This window comes from Arvicola amphibius, chromosome 4 (assembly GCF_903992535.2).
Source record: "Arvicola amphibius chromosome 4, mArvAmp1.2, whole genome shotgun sequence".
Taxonomy (NCBI): domain Eukaryota; kingdom Metazoa; phylum Chordata; class Mammalia; order Rodentia; family Cricetidae; genus Arvicola; species Arvicola amphibius.
In genome coordinates this window covers 42367356-42390945 of record NC_052050.1, presented here as the reverse complement: position 1 = coordinate 42390945, position 23590 = coordinate 42367356, and the positions used below count along the sequence as shown (strand labels likewise).

Genomic DNA, 23590 nt, shown 5'->3' with positions numbered 1-23590 from the left:
TGAGAGAACAAGCATGATTTATTGTATGGACACTGGGCAAGCATGGGGAAGAACTGATGAGGTAATCTGGTCAGTTGGAGGCAGTGGGATGACACCAGGTGGCCTTCCCACGGTGGAGTGATGGGAAGAAGGGATAAAAGAACCAGAGAGGTTAAATATCAGAGAAAGGGGCAGACCCAAGGGGGTCTCTTCCCTCAGTGTATAACTAGTTGGAGAACCATGGGACTGTGGGCTGAAAGCCATGTGCCACATAGCCTGGACACCCACTTCGTAGAACGAAGTGAACTGGGAGTTCCCCCTTCCAAAACTCCTGTCCGCGAGGTGCTCTTCTGATGGCGGATTTCTGAGGAGCCAGGGCCGAGGCAGAGAAGAGAAGGGGGCCCCAGCTCTCATTTCTAGGCCTTGCTTATGTCTGCACGTGGGTCAGTTGGACATCGCCTGCCACTTCTAGACCGTTGATGGCCGGCAAATGCTTCAGACGGTGGAAGTATTCACACAGGTGCTGCCCATCCACGGCAACCTTGAAGCAGTGACCTTCACACAGGATCCACACCTGGGTAGAGACGCCACAACATTTGCAGGGCACTTGGGAACCCAGGCTCGCACCTCCCTTTCCCATCTCTCATTCCTCAAGAGCCAGCCTAAAACCTGGCCTCTAGCCAACCCGAATGGTTTGCCCTTCACCAAACATGAGTGTTCTCTTGGCCTAGTACATTAGCATAGGCTGTTCCCAAGCCTAGAATGTTGTTCCCACCCTGCACACCTTCCCTACAGGGGAAAATGCTGGCCCATCCCTTACAATGACCTACCCTGTCTCTCGCACCCCCCTGACCCCTACCCATTTCAGCCAACCGTCTGCTCAGACCATATCCCTCACCCCCATGATCACTCTCCAGCTGAACCCTAAGCCACTAGCAACAGGAATGCCGGCTCAGGCTGTCTGTGTCATTCTCAATGAGACAACTGACACAAAAGTTAAAGCATTGTGACCCATGGCCACCGCTAAGACTCATATCGCACTGTGTGAGGCACAGGCCAGCACTCATGACACACTGTATGTATGTGGGCGCTATCCAGATGCTGCAGACTCTGCCTGCTCCACCCTTTCTGCTCTATGAGACTCAAGTCTTGTTAGGTGTTTGTTCTCACTAAATTAAAATCGCAGCTCAGGGGGCTGGAGAGAGGGTTCTGCCACTAAGAGCACTGGCTGCTCTTGCTTGCAGAGGCACTGGGTTCACTTCCCAGCTCCCATGTGGAAGCTCACAACTGCCTGTAACTCCAATTCCAAGGGATCAGATGACTTCCAACTTCTGAGGGCCTCAAGCAGGCACACACATGGTGCATGTATATCCATGCAGAAAAACACTCATACACATTAAAAAACAAACAAACGAAAAACAAAAAGAAACCTGCAAAAACCTCAGCAGGCATGACAGTTCACACATGGCAGTCCAATCCTAGCAGTCAAAAAAAAAAAAAAAGCCAGGCTTGCTGCATGTCTATAATTAATTCCAGCACTTGAGAGGCAGAAGAATCAGGAGTTCAAGGCCAGCCTTGAACGCAGAGCAAGTGTCAGGCCAGCCTGGGCTACATGCCTCACCCATAACAAAATACAAGCTCCTTTCACTACCCATAGAGCCCTACACTCTCAACCTTGAGGCAGAGCATGTTGCCATGACATTTTCAAATGATGGCTGCACATTGCCCTGGGGTGGGGCCCAGGCATTGATTTTTCTTATTTAAGCTCATGGGGTGATTTGATGTCATAACCAGGGTCGATAAGGCCTGCTTAGGGTATCAGGTTTCCGGCTGAGTGCCAGCCCAGCTCTCAGTGCACTTCCTCCTGGGCGGCACATAATTGCAGAAGCAAAGGCGTGAACGGCAGGCAATTCACTTTTGGGTTTGATTGGCACAAACTGGCTGGTATGACCTCATGCACGTGCCCCAATCTTGTGAATGTGTTTGCCCATCTGCAGAAAGCAGGAACAACAGTGCCCTGGAGAGCAGAACCGTACAGGAAACTGAAGCAGCATTCAAGCAGTTCAAGACTTGGTTGGGTTCAAGACTAACCTTACCAAGGCCCCGTCTCAAAATAGAAGAAAAGAAGGGAGGGAGGAAGGAAGGGAAGGAGGAAGGGAGGGAGGGCGGGCAAAGCAAAGAAAGAAAGGCTCGGGCCTGTAATCTCAGCTTTTGGGGGGCTGAGAGATGGGTCACCTGAGCTCTAGGCCAGCCACCCTACAAAATGATTTGTAAGTAAGCCTGGGCTAAAGTGAGTCCCCCCCTAAAATAAAACAAAACAAAACACCAAGGAGGGTTGGAGATGTAGCTCAGTGGTATTGTACTTGCCCAGCATGCGTAAGACTACAGATGGGTCCCCAGAACAGGGGGCAGGGGGCACAGCAGATATAAGCCCTTACTTCAGCAGGACAGCAGTCATGAAATAATATTAATTTACACAACATTCTTCCTTCTTTGTGGTGCAGCCCTCATAGCCCCCATCCCATCACAGACTCATGCACCCTCCTCTTGCACCCCAGCATCTTACTGAGAAGCTCTGGCCACGATTGAAGGGCATTTTCCCAGGCATATTTCGCTCCTCAGGCCCCCAGGAGCTGTTGATCTGGGTGTTTCGGACCACCACCTTCTCATCCAAACGGGGATTCAGGTGAAAAGCAACGTCCATCCCTGAGCGAAGGTTGATGTGGAACCTGGGATGGGCAGTTCACATAGACCCTGTCTGACCACAGAGCTCTGGGCCCACCCTTACCCATCACCCCCAGAGTCCTGGGGGCCTGTCTTACCTCTTGGCATTGGGCAGGACCATGCCTGCTATGAGGATGGTCTTGGATGGGTAGAGCCCACTTGAAATGGAGGTGAAGAAAGGTACAGGCTGTTGGGAGGATGAAAACAGCTCATCAGCAGCTGGACGACTCAGCACAAGGGACTGTGGACTCTGAAGTCATGCCTGTGAGTCCTGCATCTTCTGGAGGGAACCCAGGGTCCTTTACTAAGTTCATTAAAGTTAAAAGAAAACCTTCCAGTGTTTCTCAAAATACATTTCAACTACCATGGGAGGAACCTTGACAGGGCACAAATGTCTTGTTGGGATGTTGGGGTTTGAATGAGAATGCCAACCCTCAGATGCTCGTATATTTGAAAAGTTGGCTGCCAGTTGGTAGAACTGTTTGGGAAGGATTGGGAGGAGTGGCCTTGTAGGAGAAAATGTGTCACTGGGGATGGGCTTTGAGGTTTCAAATGACCTGCACCATTCCCAGACACACACACTCTCTCTCCCTCCCTCCTTCCTACAAAATGTGAGCTCTCAGCTACTGCTCCAGTACCACGCCTGCCTGTCTGCTGCCATGCTCCCTGCCACGGACTCTTAAGCCCCAAATCAAACCCTTTGTTCTACGAGGTGCCACGGTCGCAGTGTTTGTGACATCAATAGAAAAGTAGCCAAGGCAGGGCTTCCGTTTGCTCATGCTGAAGGGGCCGTTTAAAAGTTGAAAGTTCTATTCAGCTGCCCACTACTTTACATGGGCATTTTTAACTGTTCACCTGGATGCAGGAACCGTCACTGATCATGCAAGTTAGAGGATGGTCCCCGCTAAAGATGCCCTCCATCTCTCACCGTGCCTAACACGAGCCAAGCTCAGGCTCTCTGTAGGGAACCACTTACATAAGCCGAGGATGGGTACACCACAGGCTGGATTCCGGAAGTCTGTGGGAGAGATCAGGATTCCACATAGAAGCACAATGTATAGAAGTGACACATGCTTCAGGGCGACCTCAATATCTAGCCCTTGAGACCTCCCATTCCCCTTCTCCATCACACCAGCATTTCTGAAACTTCCAGTTGTTTTCCTGGCGCCCATTATGGTCCCCTGCCCTTCTGCCACTCTCTGTGCAGCCCAGCCAACTTAGGGTCCCCCACCTGCAATGCACGGGTGGGGAGTTGGGGGGAGTTAGGCCAGCTGTCAGCAGCGCCTCGGCAAGGGGCTTGACCTTAGTAAGCAAGCTAGAGGCTGGAGCCTGAGTGGAAGACTAGTATGTCTGCCAGTCGTATTCCTCGGAAGACTGTTTCTGAACCTGTGCTGTCCCTAGGAGAAGTCTGAGCTGTGTCATCTTTCTAGTACAGGGCCCATGCCCAGGTTTCTCCACCCTCTTTCATAAGCACTTTGGTTCCAACTTTGAGACTCTAAGGGAATTCTGGTTTTGACTAAAGGAAAGGGGTGGGGCTGTAGAATAACAAAAAATGTTTAGACTTACAGGAAATGGCTGTCCAAAGGCACTGTGAATTGTGTGGATGATGGTTTGAGCCTGGGAAGAAGAAAGGGGTCTTAACCAGTTCTCGCCATTGTGAAAAATATCAGTGCCACCAGAGGGCGCTACTTGATCTTCGCCCTTAAGCTTGAACCTCGAATTCTAACCAGGGAGGTCTTTCACCACAGCCCCTCCCCAGACAGGGACGGGCATTTCTCGACTTCAGGGGAAGCTGGATTACACTAGAGTTCCACCTCACCAGCCTTGATTTGCAGGAGGGAGGGGTGAACGTGTGGCTCCCTCTGGGACAAAGGAACCCATTCCGCCTACTTCCGCCTCCCCAGCGCTGGGATTACAGCACCATCGCGCACCGTCACGCGCGATGTTCGTGAAGTGCTGAGGATCAGACTCTGCTAGAGCTGGGCAAGCACTTCACCGACAGAATTCAGCCCCCAGCCCCATTTTCTATTTGCTCGGAGCCAGCCAAGCAGGCACACCTGCGACCCCTTCCTACCAACACCGCTGAGGCCTGGTGCATGGGGAGCCTTGTCTGCCCTCATGGGGGAGGCTGAGCCTGCCTCTCCTTTTAACCCACAGCAAGGACCCATCATGAAGAGGTCCTAAAATGTAAAAGGATCAAGGGACTTACCACGGGTGCCTGGTGGGCAGGCCGGATGCCCTGAGGCTGAAAAGAATCAAGGGAGTAAAAAAAAAAGGGGGGGGGGAGGTGTTATCTATGGAGTCTTGTGGGTGAGAGACGATTTCAAACTCCAGATGTGGTTCTTGTGGTCAGCTGTACCTTCCTAGACACGCTCACCTCCTTCAAGCCCGCTGCACCCAGTTCTCACCCTCCTGGACACAGGGGTGTCAGGAGACTGTCTCCTGGCTTCCTGAGAGAGGAGTCAATCTGCTGGACCACAACCACATCATCTCTGGGCCCTCAGAGGCAAGAGCACCACCCCCACCCCCCACTTCACCTGCTAGGTGAAAGTTAGCATTCCTTACTCAGCCCACAGCTCCAGAGCTTTCGTAGGAGGCAGCACTCTTGCGTCCCATCCGCCCCCCCCTCCGGTGAGCCCCGAGGCTCATGAGGGTTAAGCCACTTGTCCAGACTTGCCCAGGTAGCAAGCGAGTTAGAAGATTCCAAATAGAATCCAGCCTGGCCATACTGTAACCATTGCATCCTCTACCAGGGTCAACACTAGGCTGCCCTGCGAAGGCTTCCAGAAGCTCCGCCAGTCCTAAAGTTAGTACGGTAGAAAGCGAGTCCCGGCCTGGACCATCATGAACCAAGAAAGGCTAGCACCTTTCCCTGAACCTCAACTGCCTGGGTGACCACAGAGAGAGCGGCTGGCCTTTCCTCCCTGCCCCCATCCCACTCCCCCCCAGAAACCCCTCCCTCCTATGTTTGCTTTCTATTCTCCCTGGTTGGGGTGGGGAGGGAGCTCTACTGCATGCCAGCACTGTGTGAGGAGCTGGAGATACACAAATGAACGAACGAGCCATGGTGTTAGTCTTCCAGCGGCTCCTGGGCATGCGGAAAGCGGGTGGCACGATGAAGATATACAAAGGATGTTGTGACCCAAGCCAGCACAGACAGTCACAAAGCCCACGGTGACATGGGGTGGGTCAGAGTATAAACTCGAGTGCCATTTAAACAAAGAATTATAGTGTAATTAATAGTTTGCCAGGGACCAGGTGGAGCAGTGGAGGAGGTACGGCTGAGCGGGGTCGTGAGCTGGGTCCAGGCGAGGGAGTGTTCTCTTATGCCTTGGAGGGATGGAGGGAATTGGAGCTTGTATTTATTTATTATCTAGAGGTTTTTTGTTGTTGTTTTGTTTTTTGAGACAGGGTCCCACGTAGTCCAGGCTGAGAGTGATCTTGAACTTATGATCCTTCCAGACCCTGCCCCCAAGTATTAGGATTATAAGTATCCATCAGGTTTGGTCTCTGTTTAGAAAGACTTTGGGACTCAACCCTAACAATTTTTACAGCGGGAGAGGGTGAGGTGGAATGTGTTGGGTGAGGGCACTGTGCAGTGGTGGGCAGGGTAGGGGAAAGGAACAGAGCCACAGATGCTGTGTGTGGGGAATTACCACAGGCTGGACCCAGACAGTGGCTAGGGGAGGGAGAGATGATGAAGCGTGGCAGAACAAAGGGGAAGTGACAGAATTCTGGGCAGCTGGTGAATGCGGAGATGGGGCCCAAAGGCCCTGGATAGCTTGTGGTTCTGACCTGCCTCTGGGCTCTATCATTTTGGGACTGATGGACCTCCAGGGGCCCGAACACTTAACTCACTTTCGGTTTGCGGCCCCGGGGGTTCTGTGAGAACTGGCCAGGGTGAGAGAATTGCACCGTGGAGAAGACAGGCAGGACAGGGGCTGCTGAGTTCTGTTAAAACAAAAGCATGTCTGGATGACCGGAAGCAGGGGGCATGGCCAGAGCAAGCACAGGCGAAGAGAGAGAGGGTTAGCTTCTGACCCCGTGGAAAGAGGCCAAGAAAAGGGTCAGGAAACGGGGTGTGAGCCTATGGCTGGGGGAAATGGGCCTAGCATATCCTGGCACACCCAGTTTTTCAGATTATCTCTAGATATTTATTTATTTATTTACTGTGTTTGGTATTTTTGGTATCTGGGTAACACAGAATTCAAGGCCAGGCCAAGCTATATACAGTAAGAACCTGTCTTTAAAAGAAAAAAAATGAGCCGGGCGGTGGTGGCGCACGCCTTTAATCCCAGCACTCGGGAGGCAGAGGCAGGTGGATCTCTGTGAGTTCGAGACCAGCCTGGTCTACAAGAGCTAGTTCCAGGACAGGCTCTAAAGCTGCAGAGAAACCCTGTCTTGAAAAAACCAAAAAAAAAAAAAAAAAAAGAAAAAAAAGAAAAAAAATGGATTTTCACAACTGGGCCTAATCTGTCTTTAAAAGAAAAAAATGGAGAGCTGAGAGATGTCTCAGCGGCTAAGAGCACTGCCTGCGTGTCCAGAGGTCCGGAGTTCGAGTCCCAGCTGCAACACAGTGGTTTTCGGCCATTAGTCCTGAGTTCCGGTGCCCTCTTCTGATACGTGGCGTATCAGAAAAAAAGAAAAAAATAGATTTTTCAGAACTGGGCCTGGTGTTACACGCCTGTAAACACAGCACTGTAGAGACCGAGGCAGAAGGATGGACACAAGTTCAAGGCCAGCCACGGCTATAGAGTGAGACACTGTCTTCAAATAAATAATTTGTTTTCAGAGCTGAGCCTGGTAACATATATTTGTAATCCCAGCATTCAAGAGGCTGACGCAGAAGGGTCATAAGTTAGAGGCCAGCCTGGGCTACAAAGTGAGATCCTGACACCGAGTGCAGCAAAAACTCACACACAGAAAGTTTTCTTGGTGTTTGTTTTGGCTTTTTCTCCTTCCTTCCTGCCTGCCTGCCTTCCTTCTTCCTTCTCTTTCTTTCTTTGTTTTTAATACAGAGATCAAACAGACCCCGACTGGGCTCCAGGAGCCATGCTGTGCCCTCTGATTTGAATTCCGTTTGGTTCCCCAAGCACAGGCTCTTCAGAACTGCCTGGTCATCTAGCATTGGACCGTTGCACAGAAAGAGCAGCTTTGGCATCTTGGAGACCCAGGCGGATTGTTCATTACAGAGAAAGCAACACCAAGAGGGACAGACGGACAGACAACAGGCAGGCAGACAGACACCAAACCAGAGAACCAGTGCAGCCCCAAAGCCACCTGGGGAAGATGCTTGCTGGTGCCCTGCTGAGTGGGCACACGCCCAGCTGGTCACTGCCCTTCAACCCGGGGACAGGTGCCAGCCGCTCCTGACCTGGAAGGTGATGAAGGACACGTTCAAGGAGCCGGAGACAGCAATGGTGTCCACGAGGTGGTAGGGAACACGGTGTGGGTACTGTGTGAAGAAGTTCTTGTTCACCATCACCTGCAGGAAGAGAGTTGCAGTGGGGGCATGTCGGCCCAGGCCACACCTAGCTTTACATTTGGAAATAAAGAGCTGAATCCGCATCTAGCAGCCAGCCCTTTGAGGCAGGGGCATCACCTCCAGTGGGGTGCAATGGGTCACTGCACTCAGACCCACTGTCTACTGGGCTCCTGGCCTTCAGTTCAGACCGTCTTTCACCTATTACTCCAGGCTTATCATTCCTTTTTTAGAATATTTTTAGAGCTATTTTCTTTTATGCATATAACCGGTTTGCCTGTGTGTATGAATGCACACCACGTGTATGCCTGTGGTGCCGAACGAGGGTATCTAATCCCCTAGAACTGGACTACAGATGGTTGTGAGCTGCCATGCAGGTGTAGGGAACTGAACTCCGGACCTCTGCAAGAGCAAGTGTTCTTAACCACTGAGTCATCTCTGCAGTCCCCAGATTTATCTTTTCAAACTTGATTCATGTGAGTTAATTTTTTTTGTTGTTGTTGATGTTGAAAAAGGGTTCCATGTAGCCCAGGCTGGCCTCAAACTTGCTACGTAGCTAAGGATAACCTTGAAGCTAAGAACGACCTGACCTTCCTGCTTCCACTACCAAACGCAGGGATTACAAGGCATGTCCCACCATGCCCAGTGTGTCCAGAGCGAGCTAGGCAAGCATCCTACCCAGTGAACTACATCCCAGCCCTCACCTGTGCGTAGGATGCTTATGAGCCACACAGGAAAGGTTTTGCTTAGAGCACACAAGAAGCCCAGTGTCACACAGACAAGCTCAGGAGTGGACACACTCACCCCACCCCACCTTGGAGACGGTACTCTGAGTTTCTCCTGTAAAAACACTGCCTTCTAGCCTGAAGAAAGGACAGAACAAAGCTGTCCGCAGACACACGGTGAGACTGGAGACGCAGCTCAGTGGCAGAGGGCTTGCCTAGTTCGCAGGAGGCTAGGTGTGATCCCCAGCACCACAAAAAGAGTAGATGTTACTGGGACCTGCGGTGGAGGAATGGAGCCAACTTGGACTTTGGGACCTGTGAGGCTACCTGCACAGGAGGTCCCGCCCTTCTGGAGGAGCTTTTGACTGACAGTTGACACTGGTGTGGGGGGAGGAGAACCACATCTTTCCGATGCTGTCGGGTGGCCGCAATCCAGCAAACAGCTCCACACCCATGTGTACAACACGACTCTAATAAAACCCAGTGAGCTATTGAGGGGGTAAAGACATAAAAGAGGGGGAGTGGGGAAGGCAAAGGTTCCAGAGGGAGTGGAAAGGGGCTGGGGGGGGGAGTGTGTGTACTCAAAATATATTCTACACGTGTATGAAATTATCAAAGAATAAGCAGAGATTTGGGGGATGGGGCTTTGGGTATCTGTTTGCTTGCTTGTTTGGTTTTTTGACACATGGGGCCTAAAAGCAACATGGTGAAGACTGAGGTCTTATTTTCTGAGTAATAAAATCGAGAGGTGTGTCTGTAGACACAGGCTGGAGCACGTGAGGCAAAGGTCGCATCTCTCAGTGAATGTGGCTATTAAAATGTAGTCCACCTGGGAGGGCAGGTTTTTTTTTTTGCGGGGGAGGGTGGTTAATTCCCCACTTACCTTGAAATCTGACCTCTGCACCAGGAAGCAAAGTTCAAAGGGCATTCCCTTCTGGAAGGGCATCTGCATCTTCCTCTCCTCGGGCCCCCACTGTCCCTTCTGCTTCGTGTTACAGACCACATACCCTCCATCTTCAAACCGGGGATTGAAGTGGAAGGCAATGTCATTCTCATTGAAGCCGGTCTGAAAGTTCACAGCTATCCTAAGGCAGAGAAATAAGCTTCCTGGAGCGTGGCTTACCGCCAGGGTTGGACAGAACCGCCTCTGTCCGCTTCATTAGCAAGTTGGCGTACTTCAAATTCCGACCTAACGTACCCCCTGCAGTCACTGCATTCTGCCCTTCCTGAACTCTTTCCTCAGGTAGACAATTTGTAAGGAAAAGTGATGGCAGCAGCAGCAGCAACGACAAAAAACACCCATCTTTTACCCCAGGCTCTGGTCAAGGGACACAGAGGAACCAAGCTGGAACTCAGAGCTCAGAAGGTGCTGTTCAGGGGAATCGTTGCCAACCATCTTACTCGGCCGTATAGCCTGTACGCAGCACCACTGTCATAGCTGGTTTCGGTTGTTGACACATCTGGAATGGGGAAACCTCGGCTGGTGAATTGCCTCTGAGGGTTGACCGAGGAGCACGTCTATGGGGCATTCTTCTTGATTGTCAGTTGGTGTAGGCAGGCCCTGCCCAGTGTGGGCAGTGCATCTCTGGGCTGGGGCTGCATAGATAGATAGATAGATAGATAGATAGATAGATAGATAGATAGATAGATAGATGGATGATAGATAGATAGATGATTGATAGATGATTGATAGATAGATAGATGATAGATAGATGATAGATAGATAGATAGATGATAGATAGATAGATGATAGATAGATGATAGATGATAGATAGATAGATGATAGATAGATTGATAGATAAATGATAGATAGATAGATAGATAGATAGATGATAGATAGATAGATAGATGATAGATGATAGATAGATAGATGATAGATAGATAGATTGATAAATAAATGATAGATAGATAGATAGATAGATAGATAGATAGATAGATAGATAGATGAATAAATAAATGAATAAAGATAACTGAGCACACTAGGGGACGCAAGCTGGTAAGCAGCATCCCTCTGCGGGTCTCTGCTTCAGAGCCTTCCTTGACTTCTTTCTGTGATGGATTGTAAACCTACATGCCAAATAAACCCTTTCCTCCCCAAGTTGCTTTTGGTTGGTGTGCTTTAGCACAGCAACAAAGAGGCAAACTAATACAAAGCCCATCTGGCCAGGCAAGACGTGTGTGGCGGTAGGAATGGCGCCCATGGGCTCACGTGTTTGAAGGCCTGGCCATGGGGAGTGGTACCATTAGGAGGCGTGGCCTTGTTGGAGAAAGTGTGTCACTGTGGGGATGGGTGTTGAGGTCTCATGTGCTCAAGCCATGCCCAATGTGGTACACGGTCTCCTTCTGATGCCTGTGGATCAAGACATAGAACTCCCAGCTCCTTCTCTAGCACCACATCTGCCTGCATGCAGTCACGCTTCTAGCCTTGACGATAGCAGACGAAACTGCTAACTGTAAGCCAGCCTCGATCAAATGTTTTCCTTGCCACATTCATAGTGTCTCTTCCCAGCAAGAGAAACCCTAACTGAGACGCTGTACCCACTGGTCAACAGGGGCCAGCCTGTTACGGTGGTACCAACTACTTTCTGATTGGATTTGAGGCAGAAATTCACGCCTGGTGCTGTAGACCTGGATAAAAGCCTACAGCTAGAAGGTCTTAGGCTCTAATGGAGACGCTAATACCATTGTGTTACTAAAATGGACACAATGTTCACATAAAAACATCTTTATATAATCACGTTTGTGTCTGTAGATCAAAGCTGCTGTCAGCTGTGGGCAGAGAAGCCTCTTTTTTGTAGTGGGAGGTGCTAACTGCAGAAAAAGTGACAGCCACACATGGGCATCAAAGGTAAAAACCAACAAAAACATAAACGGGCCATCTCTATCACCCTCACCAAGGTTCACAGAACGTTGCGGAAGGGAGGGCAGAAAGACTGAACGAATGAAGGCCCGGGGAAGGATGGAATGCTCTGGAACACCGTCTTCCAGGTGTAACGCAGCCACTTCCCTTCTGAGCCCAGAGTAGCTACGGTTATAAGACCCACACAAGACAGCGTCAGACGACAGCACTCTGTCTGGAGGGAGGAGGGCTCCCTTCCCTGGGGATTTTTAAGTAGTTAACAGCAGATGGGGGCAGCCAGAAGTCTTCAGAGATGCAGCCACATAGCCAAGTGACCGTGTTCCTGTAAACACACTTTCACACATGTTCACAGAAGCAACCTTTATGAAGCCCACTAGGTCACACACAATGCATGAACTGGGGGGAGGGGGACTAGTTGGGAAAGGTAAGGGGTTCAGGAGGAGTGGGAGAGAACAAGAGAGGGTACTGCGGGTGAATATGATCCAAATACATTATACACATGCACGAAAATGGCACAAGTAATGGATGATAAAAACATTTCAAAAATTCAAAGCAAGAGAAAAAAAGAATAATGTCTTAGAAATTAATTACAATTGATAACAAAGATGAACATTAGGAATTCTGCCCACTGGGGACTGGAGAGAGGGTTCCAAGGTTAAGAACACTTGTTGCTCTTGCTGAGGACCTGGATTTACTTCCCAGTCACCATGTGGTGACGCACAACCATCTGTAACTCCAGTCCCAGGGGAAACAAAGGCCTCTTCTGACCTCTGTGGGCAACAGGCACACATGTAGTGTACAGACATACACGCAGGAAAAACACTCGCACACATAAAATAAAAATTGAAAATAGTAATAAAGAAAAATGTTTCCCAAGCCAGGCAGTGATGGTGCACACCTTTAAATCCAGCACTCTGAAGGCAGAGGCAGGCAGATCTCAGTGAATTCGAGGCCAGCCTGGTCTACAGAATGAGTTTCAGGACAGGCTCCAAAGCTACAGAGAAACCCTGTCTCGAAAAAACAAAAAACATACTAACAAAAATGCTTCTCAGGAAAGTCCTTTGCACAAGTGGACAGTGTTTGGAAGCTGACACTGTTGGAAGCCAGCCATAACCTGCTTATTGCAGAAAGAATAGAACAAATTCCGGAGAGGTGAGATAGCTCAGCAGGTAAAGACACACACTGCCAAGCCTGGACTCCTGGATTCGATCCCCGGGATCCTCATGGCAGCAGGAAAGAACGAACTCTTCTAAGTTGTCCTTTGATATCCACATGTATGCTGTGGCAAGAGTGAGTGTGTGCACGCATGAGCACGCACACACACACACACACGTAATTAAAAAAATTTAAAAATCATGTGAAATTGTTCTCCAGGCATGAGAAGCCTTCACCCTGAGAGCAGTCTTTATGAAGCATGTTTGGGAGACATATGAGGAATGGAAGGCAAGCACAGACTCTGATCCCAGTTCCAAAGTGTCACTTGATATGACCCTTGACCCACACTAACTTGGCAAGTTCCCCTTTTCACCAACAGTGGTGAAAAAAAAGCTCCCATTTTTGCCCCACTCCTAGGAGGAAGCCTCTCCTAGCCACTTCTGGAGTACAGCCAGGGCTCCAAGGGCAGCAATTAAAATCACAGAAACTTCCAGAGAAGCGGGCTCACAAAAGGAGCACCACCAGTGTTTGCCCTGCTTCCCCATGTCACAGCCAGCTTGGATTCAAGATCCAAGTTCAAGTCTGAGGTTCTCCTTCAGGTGCCACCAGTCCAGCCTTCCCTGAACTCTCAAAGTGGCGGGTGCCAGCTCAGCTACTCACTGGTCTCTGTTGCCCTCACACGGAGCTCTGTCTCTTGTACCCCAACACTGTGCCACACTCAGTGGCAGCTCATGACAATTCCATCAAGTTCCTCTCAAATGGAGAGCCCATTTGAGTTTTCTGTTGGAAAATGGATTGTGGAACATTCTAGGAAGCAGAACACTGATGAAGTCCTCAATGGCTGAAGCCTTAGACATCAGGACCTACAAGAAGTTCCTGTGACCCTAAGTCAGGCACTATCCCAGCTAGGCATGTGTTTGGGAGGCTTGAGTAGACACGGGATCATGACATCAAAGACTGAGTCCTCTTTAGAGAGAGGTCTCGTGCAGCCCAGCCTGGCCTCAAACTTGCTGTGTAGTTAAGGATGAACCTGAACTTCTAATCCTCCTGCTTCTGCCTCCTGGGACCGACATTTTTATTATGTCCCACCACACCTGTGGGTTGTTGTTTTTGTTTGTTTGTTTTTATTTTGAGACAGAGTCTTGATAAATTTCCCAGGCTGTTCTTGAACTCACTCAGTAGCACAGAAAGGCCTTGAACTTGAGATCCTCCTGTCTTGGCCTTCCCTTCCCAGGAGCTTATTTTATAAACCTACCAGGGGCTTCCTTTTTTTTTTTTTTTTTTTTTTTTTTTTTGGTTTTTCAAGACAGGGTTTCTCTGTAGCTTTGGAGTCTGTCCTGGAACTCACTCTTGTAGACCAGGCTGGCCTCGAACTCAGAGAGATCTGCCTGCCTCTGCCTCTCAAATGCTGGGAATAAAGGCATTTGCCACCACCGCCAGGCATGGGGGGCTTACTTTTATAAAGATAGTATATCCCCAGCTAGTCTCAAGCTCCTTATATTGTTGAGGTTGACTTTGAACTTTTTTGTTGTTTTGTTTTTAAGAAAGGTCTCACTATGTAGCTCTGGCTATTCTGGAACTCACTATGTAGACCAGGCTGGCTTTGAACTCAGAGATCCATCTGCTCTTGTGACTTTGAACTTCCCATCTTCCTGCATCAGCCTCTCCCACGCTTGGATTACAGGCATGCACCATCATACGCTGTTTATATAGTTCTGGGATCCACCCAGGGCCTTGTGTGTGCTAGGTAAGTGCTCCACTAATTGAGCTACATCTCCATCCCTGGGATCACTCTTGATAGGAACTCTAAATATTTCCTAGGACTCAAGAGGCTATAGGGCTGGAACTGGAGAGACAGCTCGAGGGGGAGGAGGGAGTTAAGAACACTTCCTGCTCTTCAGAGGACACCAGTTCAGTTTCTGCATCCTCATCAGGTGGCTCATAACTCTGACACTCTCTTCTGGTGTCACCTGCACACACATGGCATATGCACACACACACACACACACACACACACACATCTAAAAAGAAAATTAAATAGAATTGTTATGGGAACTAATGGAACTTCCCTTTTTGCAGCACCATGTCACGGTGTCAAGAGTGCATCCTGTGGCCTCTCTGGCCATGACACTACTTCCCCCTCGGACTGGGAGCTCCCTGGGGGCAGCATACTCAGGAGCCAGGAGTCTATGGAGTCTGTCAATGGCGCCAGGATGGCAGGAGGTATAGGAAGGCCAGCTCTCCATAGCCAGTAGCTCCATGGTTGCTGAGGTAGGGGATTAACATCAGTATTAGGGTGGTTTAAATAGATATGGCCCCCATAGACTCATGCATGTGAATGCTTGGTCCATAGGGACTGGCACTATTAGGAGGTGTGGCCTTGTTGGAGGAAGTGTGCCACCGTGGAGGCAGGCTTTGAGGTCTTATATGCTCAAGCTATACCCAGTGTGGCACACAGTCTCCTTCTGCTGACTGCAGATCAAGATGTAGAACACTCAGCTCTTCTCCAGCACCATGTCTGCCTAAGTACTGCCATGCTTCCCGCCATGATAATCATGGACTAAACCTCTGAAACTGTAAGCCAGCCCCAATTAATGTTTCCTTTTATGAGAATTGCTGTGTCTCTTCACAGCAATAAAAAGACAAATGTCACCCACATACCTATTTGCAAAGGCGTGGATGGTCCCCTGGATGATGATCTGAAGGCCCTCCTGTAGTCCTCCTTGAATTATTCCAGAAAAGGGGATGGGCTGCAGAGGGGAAAAGGAGAGATATCGGTTGGCAGGTACTTGTCTGGTGTGGCAGTACACAGTTAGGGCTTGGGGGCATGGCCATCAAGGGGGTAGAATCCTAGTCACACAGAACTTAGGGTCCCCCACAGATGCAGGTCCAATCCAGTTCATTACAGTCATTCTGAGGATACCAGAAGTTTGCCAGGTTTCTGAGGCATGACTGGCGGCAGACTTCAAGTCACTTCCTTCAGACTATGGAAGGAAGTGACAGCCGAGGAACCTACCAGAAGGAAACAGCATGCAAATGTAAGGAACTAGAATGGTGGTGAGGGCTGCTGGCCCCAAACCAAATTCCCTGAAAGACCTCAGGGTCCCGACTAGGGATTCAGGAGGCTGGAAGACCAAAGGGACCTACCGTTCAGTTTTGGACCATAAACCATTTCCTCCTAAGAGAGGGCTGAGAGGGAGGAATCCCCTCCTACCACTATGTAGCAATGGCAACCAGGACCTCATCCTCAAGGCCAGCTTTGCTGTGGGCTGATGGAAGCAGCCTCGTTCCTGAAGCTCATGGCTCTTGTTCATGCTTGCCCCACAAGCCTGTGAGCCTAAATGTTCCTTCTACCCCAGGCCCCACAAGCAATCCACCCTCAGATCTCTTCCTGATCTCCCTAAAGTGTCCTAAAGGAGCACTGGGTCCCACTGTCACTGTTTTAGAGTCAGAAGGATTCAGTTTGAACCCTCATCACCGCTCAGCATCTGTGGGATCTTCCAAAACATAGTCTCTCTTTGCCTTAGTTTCTCCATTTGTAAGCGGAGATAAACTACCTCCCCTGCTCCCTGCTTGCTTCTTCACAAGGCTGGTACCCCTCTGTCCCCACCTGCCTTGCCTTGTGCTCCTAGAGCCAATTCCCAAACTGGTAACTAATCAACATCCAGAATGCCTTGGACACCAAGCATGGATGTGGGAATCAGCTAGCAGACAGACAGGATTCCCACACCACTCCAGCACTTTTAATGGCTTTTCTAACACCACCTCTGGGTCAACGCCCTAAATAAATGAAATACTCTAGGAGCCAGGCAGGTGATGGAGTTGAGTGAAGTGGCCAGGTGGGGCACAATAGGGAGTGACAGGGATTGGGACAGAGTTGGCCTCACACCGTTTAGCAGGGCACTGGTCACTCAGCTCTAATGAATGGTCATCATCCATGACCAGTGCTGGGGAAATCAAGCAAGCAAAACACGAGACAGTTTAGTACCCTGGGACCCTATTCGGTTTGGGGTTATGCACCCCTCATTCCTCTTAACTCCACTTGGCAGCCTGGTTCCTCCACCTGCTTGTACTATGCATGCACACCCTCTCCAAACGATGCAGCTAGAACCCCCCCCCCCCAGTCTCTGACGGCTGCACCTGCACCAGGCTGAACTATTCCCACATCTGAACAATAATGTAGTTTCCCTGGTAACAATCCAATTTAGACAATTCCTTTTCAAATGGATCCCTAATGTGTTCAGGTAGGAAGAAAAGAAAGGGTTCGTCCAGCCTGAACTGGTTTGGGGTATGGGAGGGTCTCCCATTTACCACCCGGTGCCTCTGCAGGTGGGGGAGGGACATGCACGGTTGAACTAACGAATATATTAGCTATCCATCAAAGCAGAGAACCGCTGAGACCACGTCCCTTAGTAACCAGTTCCCTCTTCTTCTGAACCCTGTAAAAGGAAGCCCAGACAGCAGCTGGGCCCTGAGAGTACTCCCCACACCTGGCCCACTGTCAGTCTGGAGCAGCTCCCACTCTCACCGAAAGCATCGCTTCGGATAAGCTATGCGGCTCCCTCTGCAAATCCCTGTGAGCCCCTTGCTTTGAATTCTTTGGGTAAGACACCAAGAACCTGGAAACACCAACCACAGGTAGCGGATCTGCCAAAGTATTGCCAGAACAGAAGTCCAGGCAATGGGATGAGTTCATGTTCTAATTCTGGAGTGCGGCTGACTCCCCACAAACGTACAAGAATTCTTGTCAGTTGTGGTTCGGCACACCTATGACCTCAGCACTTGGAAAGTGGACGCAGGGGCATCTGAGTTCAAAAGCAATTAGTTAAAAATGCATCCTGTATCGTTAGCGGTATGTGAGAGGATGTTTTCGGTTAAATACGACTGGCGTCATTCTGTAATGACCTGGGATTGGAAAGGAAAGAAGATGAAGGTGTACGAGAACAAGCAAGACAGGCTCTGAAATGGCTGGCTGTTTATAACACTTCTCTGCAGGCGCAAATCAACAGAAAGCAGCCACCCACTGAATTCAACCCACTGGCTGTTAGACCACAAATGCTGGGCCGGTAGAGACATCCACCATGACTTGCATGCTATCTAGGACCTTCCCTAGCATGACAAACTTCTAGCATGTGTTAGTTCTCAAGGCAGAGGGATGGGACTCTAGGGTCGGCTTCCTAGACACAGCTCTTAAGGCCTATCAATCATCTTCAATAATCTGCTAAACTCAGGGACCCCTCAAGCCTAAGCAAAGAGACCCCCTCAGCAATAAACTCAGAGAGCTCTTCGCTCTAAACTTTGACTTCCCGTAAGCTCACCCTCCCATCTAAGACCAGCAACCGCTCCTCTCTAAAGTCTATAGATTTAAAGAACTTCCGTTGTCCTGTGGCTTGCTGTTCCTTGTTCCGTGTTGCTGTTGGATCTCCACCATGTTCCAGCTTCCCCTGCTGCTAATGGCTGGTGTTGTTAAGGAATTTGATTGTAGAAATGTTGTCAGTTCCTACCTATAGCTAACCAGCACCCCAGCTAGATTCTCCTTCCTTACCTAACTGACATTGGCTTCTGGCCTTCATCCTTGAGTTGTCCTGCCACCCAGAACCTATGGAAGCCTTGTGATGGTCCCCTCATTCAGACCGACCCCACTTGTCATCATTCGGGGAGATCCACATCTCACATTGGCTCACTGTTTCAGTAACAGAAACAACAGTGCACCGTGTCTGCGTTCCTTTGTTCACACCCTCATCGCCACAGGCAGCCCGAGGGAACTGTGCGCTGATGTGCCAGGGAAGGTTTGGTTGTCTTGCGTCTGTGATACTAGCGATTCAACTGAGAGTCTTAAATTTGCGAGAGAAGCACGCTTTATTATATCTGCAGCCTGGCACGAGATGATTGTAAGGGGACTTACTCCTCCCGGGGGCTGGAGGATGCAAGCACAGCCTCCTTTTCCAGAGGACCCACGTGAGAGCCCAGAACGCACATCAGGCAACCACTTGTAACTCCAGCGCCAGAGGATCTGATGTCCTCCTTTGGTCTCCCTGAGTACCTAAGACACATGGTATACACTCACAGAGACACAAGTGAAAACCAAAACTCCCCTTGCTTGACTTTTCCTCAGAGCTTTTGCTGGCATCTGAAGACTTGACACTCAACCTGCCAGCACGCCTGGGCAATCACAAGCCGTGAAGACCAGAAAGCAGATGAGAAGGCTGTGAGTCACACATGCACAGAAAGACACAGGTAGAGGAGAACAGACACATGCTGGGCAGTACGGGCTGCTCTCTGAAGAATCAATTTTCCCAAAGAAGCTTTGTGAGGTTTCAGTGTCTTAAAGCAATCGCAAGTAGCCTAGGCCAACTATAGCCTAGGTTGGCCTTGAATTTCCTGCCTCAACCTCTTGCGTGCTGGGATAGCCGTGTGTCCCACCACCCCCAGCTAAAGACTTTAGTATCTGAATTAGTGTCCCCAAATGCTGAAACATTATTTAGCATGAGTGGATCTTATAAGCAAGGCTGTTCATGTCTTAGCATGGAGCAAGGCTGTTCATGTCTTAGCATGGAGCAAGGCTGCTCATGTCTTAGCATGGAGCAAGGCTGTTCATGTCTCCGCATGGATTGCAAAAGACAGGAAAGAACTTAAACGAAAAGGAAAAGGCAAATAAACAAGCTGTTTGCATATGGCGCAGTCTGGAGAGGATGAAGATGAGGACTCTGAGGAAGGATACAGAATCACACCATCTGTATTTATTTCATTTTGTGCGGTCGTGAAGGCCAGAGCCTGCAGTGGTCAGTTCTTTCCCTTCCACCGTGTGGATTCCAGGGACCAAACTCAAGTCGCCAGGCTCGGGGACAAGAGCCCTCACCAGCTGGGCCAGGGTGAGGTCATTTGTATAGAAAGTGGGAGGGGCAGCCAGCTGTAATTTGTAGATAAGCTATCTCCGGAGAAAATCCCCAAGAGAGGCTGCAGGGAAGGTCTGAGGCACACAGCACTCACCCCATCCTCAGAAATGGTCCAGAGCCTGGGAATGGTGACTAAAGTGTCAAAAAAGACTGTGGTTACACCGCCAAAGTCCGAAGTCTCCTGACGCAGGAGACTGCTGGATTAGCCAGCAGGTCTCACCTTGCAAGAGGGAGGTCATGGGGCCAGGCTCTGAAGAGGACTCAGCAACAGAAGAGATACTGTGTGAGAGGGTTCAATGGAGGGAGGCGCCTGTGACCAAGTCTGATGACCCGAGTTAGGCCATCGGGGACCTGTGTGGTGGATGGAAAAGACTCTACCCAAGGTTGTCCTCTGACCTCTGAGGCAGACATACATAACAAACAATGTATTTTTAAGAAGCGGGAGTTGCGGGAGAGTGGGGGGTGTGTTTGTGCACACCTTTAATCCCAGAAGAGAAAGCAGAGACAGGCGGATATCTGTGAGTTCGAGGCCAGCCTGGTCTACAAGAGCTAGTTCCAGGACAGGCTCCAAAGCTACAGAGAAACCCTGTCTTGAAAAACCAAAAAAATGGGGGTTGGAGAGATGGCTCAGAGGTTAAGACCATTGCCTGTTCTTCCAAAAGTCCTGAGTTCAATTCCCAGCAACCACATGGTGGCTCACAACCATCTGTGGTGAGGTCTGGTGCCCTCTTCTGGCCTGTAGACATACACACAGACAGAATATTGTATACATAATAAATAAATAAATAAATAAATAAATAAATAAAATTTTTTTAAAAAAAACAATAAATAAATAAATAATAAAGAAGTGGGAGCTGCTGCGGCTGCTGCTGCTTCTGGGGGACGGGGCAATGTTTGTTGCTGGGCATTAAACCAAGGGCCTTAGACATGCTGAGCAGGCAACACTAAATCACACAGAACCTGAACTTTTGGCTTTGAGACTTCTGTTCCCCCTCAACAGCGAAAGAACAAGGTGTTGAGTTAAACCTGTGGAATTCAGAACTTCAGTAAGTCAGTAGGGGTCTTAGCAGGAAATAATGGGACCTGCATTTGATCCCTGCTGCGGCCTGGGAGTGGGAGGGAGTGGCAGGTATTGTCATCTTTTTCATGGCTCCCACCTCCCTGAGCTGGTCCTGACCCTTCTACTATGCCCTAGTCCCTCCTGGGATCAGTGGCACAGGTGGCAGCCTGAATGAAGCACTCCTGAGAAGAAAAGACAAGATGCCAACAGGAAGTCCCTGGTCCGGAGGGGCCCAGACTGTGCAAATATTTGCCCTAAGAAGAACATACCCTGCTCCCTGAGCAGGCCTGTCTTCTAGGCTGAGGCTAGGGCCTTTGCTTCCATTTCCTGATGGGACATGCAGAAGGCTGCGCTCACTGCCAGAGGGTGGGCAGCTCGGTGGTCTGCTGGGCACACAGTCCCGCACCAGCAGTGGGGACACTGAACCGATATGCTCTCAAGCCGAAAGGCCCAGCTGTTTCAGAAGTTCAAAGCCCCTGCCCGTGACCATCCTTGTCACTTCCCTAAGCATCCCAGCAGTTTTGATTTTAGTGTTTTTGTGGATGAGTAAATGGAAATGCAGAAACTTCAGTAACTTGCCCAAAGCCACACAGCTGGCTAACAAAAAGACCGGGATTTGAACACTAGAACTCACGTTCTCGGCCATAGGTGACATAGGCTTCCTCTTGTGAAGAAGCACATACGTGTTCTTGACCCCTGGCCCAGCAGGGCACACAAGGAGCCATCCTGACCAGCTCCTTCTTCTTCCGAGCCCTCAGGGGCGTCTCATTAGGCATGGGAGCGAGCAACCAAGACTGACCCTCGGGCTATGATAGGGCTGTTCCTCAGCAGCATTACAGCGGGCCTGTGGCCACAGTTGCTGAAGTCAGTGGGTCACTGAGGGGGAGGAGCCCCGCGGAAGAAAGTATGATCCCAGGGCTATGGGGATGTGAGACTACACTTGGCCTCTGTATCTGCCACCATGACCCGCTTGACCTCTTCCTTCTCTGTGGGAGGATTTCCCTCCATATTTAAAAATATTGCTTCCTCCTTTATCTTCTTTGTTTGATTGTTGTAAAGATAGGTTTCAATGTGTAACCCAGGGTAAGTTTGAGCTCCTTATGCAATTCAGGCCTAAAGTACGTGGAGACCTCCTGACCCAGCCTCAAGTACTGAAGTTTGCCTTCTAACTCTAAATAAAGCACAGTTGCCTAGCCAGGTGGTGGTGGCGCCCGCCTTTTATCCCAGTACTCGGGAGGCAGAGGCAGGTGGGTCTCAGGAGTTCAAGGCCAGCCTGGTCTACAGAGCAAGTTTTAGGACTTAGGTTCCTAAGCTACACATTGAAACCCTGTCTCAAAAAACAAAACAAACAAATAAAAAAAGGAGCAAAACCAAACCAAAACAAACAACAACAAAAAAAAAAAAACCCACAGTTGCATGATTTGAAAATGTTAGCCCCGTCTTCTGGGAAACCAGAGAGGGAGTATCATGGCCTTTCTGTCACAATCTGCTCTTGAAGGCCCCACAGAGGCTCTGGACACCAGCTTTTCCCAGCCACCTTCCGTGCAGGTCCCAACTCAGAAGCCTTGACAGTGTGGCTGGGGACACGGGCAACTTCCGGGAGCACCAGGCAAAGCCCAGAACCCATGCTAGAGAAAGCTCTGATGCCAGGCCCTGGCAGCCAGCTCATCCACAGCACCCTGCACATGGTGGGCACACGGCAGAAGGCCCTTGGGAGCACTCCCTTCTGTTTTCATTGCCATCTCTGTAGGAGCGCTCCTCTTCTGGAAATAAACCAAAGCAGTTTCATGCACTGTCACCATCTGAGGACGTTGGCAAGTCCCCACCCTCTCAAAGCCTCAGTTTCTCCACACACTGTGGGACGACTAGTGTGTGTCAACAAGGCTACCTGCAGACAGCAAGGAAGGAACACAAGGCAGCCCTTCGCACACCACACTGAAGGACAGTCCCTACCTCCTTGCCCTTCCGCACACATTCTGGAGGTGTCCTTGGGTAAATTCAGACAGGGTCCTTGGAGGACAGACATCTCTTTGGGAGGGCTTCCCTGCTGTCCCGGGACCACTCTCAAAACACCTATTATGTTCCCGATGCTGTTTAAACACATGTACTATCTGCTTCTCCTTACCCCAGCCTCAGGAGATGGACTCAGTATTAGTCCCATTCTACAGATGTGGTAACTGAAACCAAGAGAGGAGAAAGTACCATGTGTGAAGTCTCCTAGTTTGTAAACGACTGAACAGAGGTCCTCTCTAAAGTAAGTACCTTAAGGGTCATGTGGTTAGCTGGTACCCACCCCTAGAAAGCCCATCTCCATCTCTATATAAACTATCCCCTTTCTAGATGCTACTAGGCACCTTGGAACAGGCATCTATCAGTCTACCCCATGAATCATGATGAGTGGAACCCTTCGACCCCAGAGGGAGTGTGAGTCTAACACGGAAGAAGAGCTACATCAGGATGACCCCACCTGGAATGTCTTCCCATGTGTTGTCTGCGGGTCACTCCACCACTACCCGTGCCACCCACTCAGCTGTTTCCTCAGAGACCCAGAGCAACTTCGCGTGGATGTGACGGTTAGCTTTTCCCTAATCGCCCCCACAACTCACCGGGTTCACGTAGGGAGCTTGGGAGCTGCAGAAAGCCATCTCTCCTGTCTCGGGGAACCACCACTCTTCCGCGCTCGCGCTCACGGACGCACCTTCTGCACGG

At 50.0% G+C, this 23590-nt stretch overlaps 1 protein-coding gene across 2 annotated transcripts; it reads right to left on the bottom strand.

Annotated features, from left to right (window-relative positions):
* Lgals9 (galectin 9) lies at positions 1–23590 on the bottom strand. 2 transcript variants are annotated; one of them, XM_038327623.2, is made up of 11 exons: positions 23488–23590; positions 15587–15675; positions 9794–9995; positions 8078–8188; positions 6562–6654; positions 4913–4948; positions 4270–4320; positions 3680–3721; positions 2802–2890; positions 2546–2708; positions 1–553 (listed from the first exon to the last, which is right to left on the bottom strand). In XM_038327623.2, exons 1-11 carry the CDS (start codon positions 23524–23526, stop codon positions 407–409), a joined length of 1062 nt encoding a protein of 353 aa, XP_038183551.1. In that variant the 5' UTR covers positions 23527–23590; the 3' UTR covers positions 1–406. The 2 variants fall into 2 exon arrangements, with proteins under 2 accessions (XP_038183551.1, XP_038183552.1); XM_038327624.2 differs by lacking the exon at positions 6562–6654.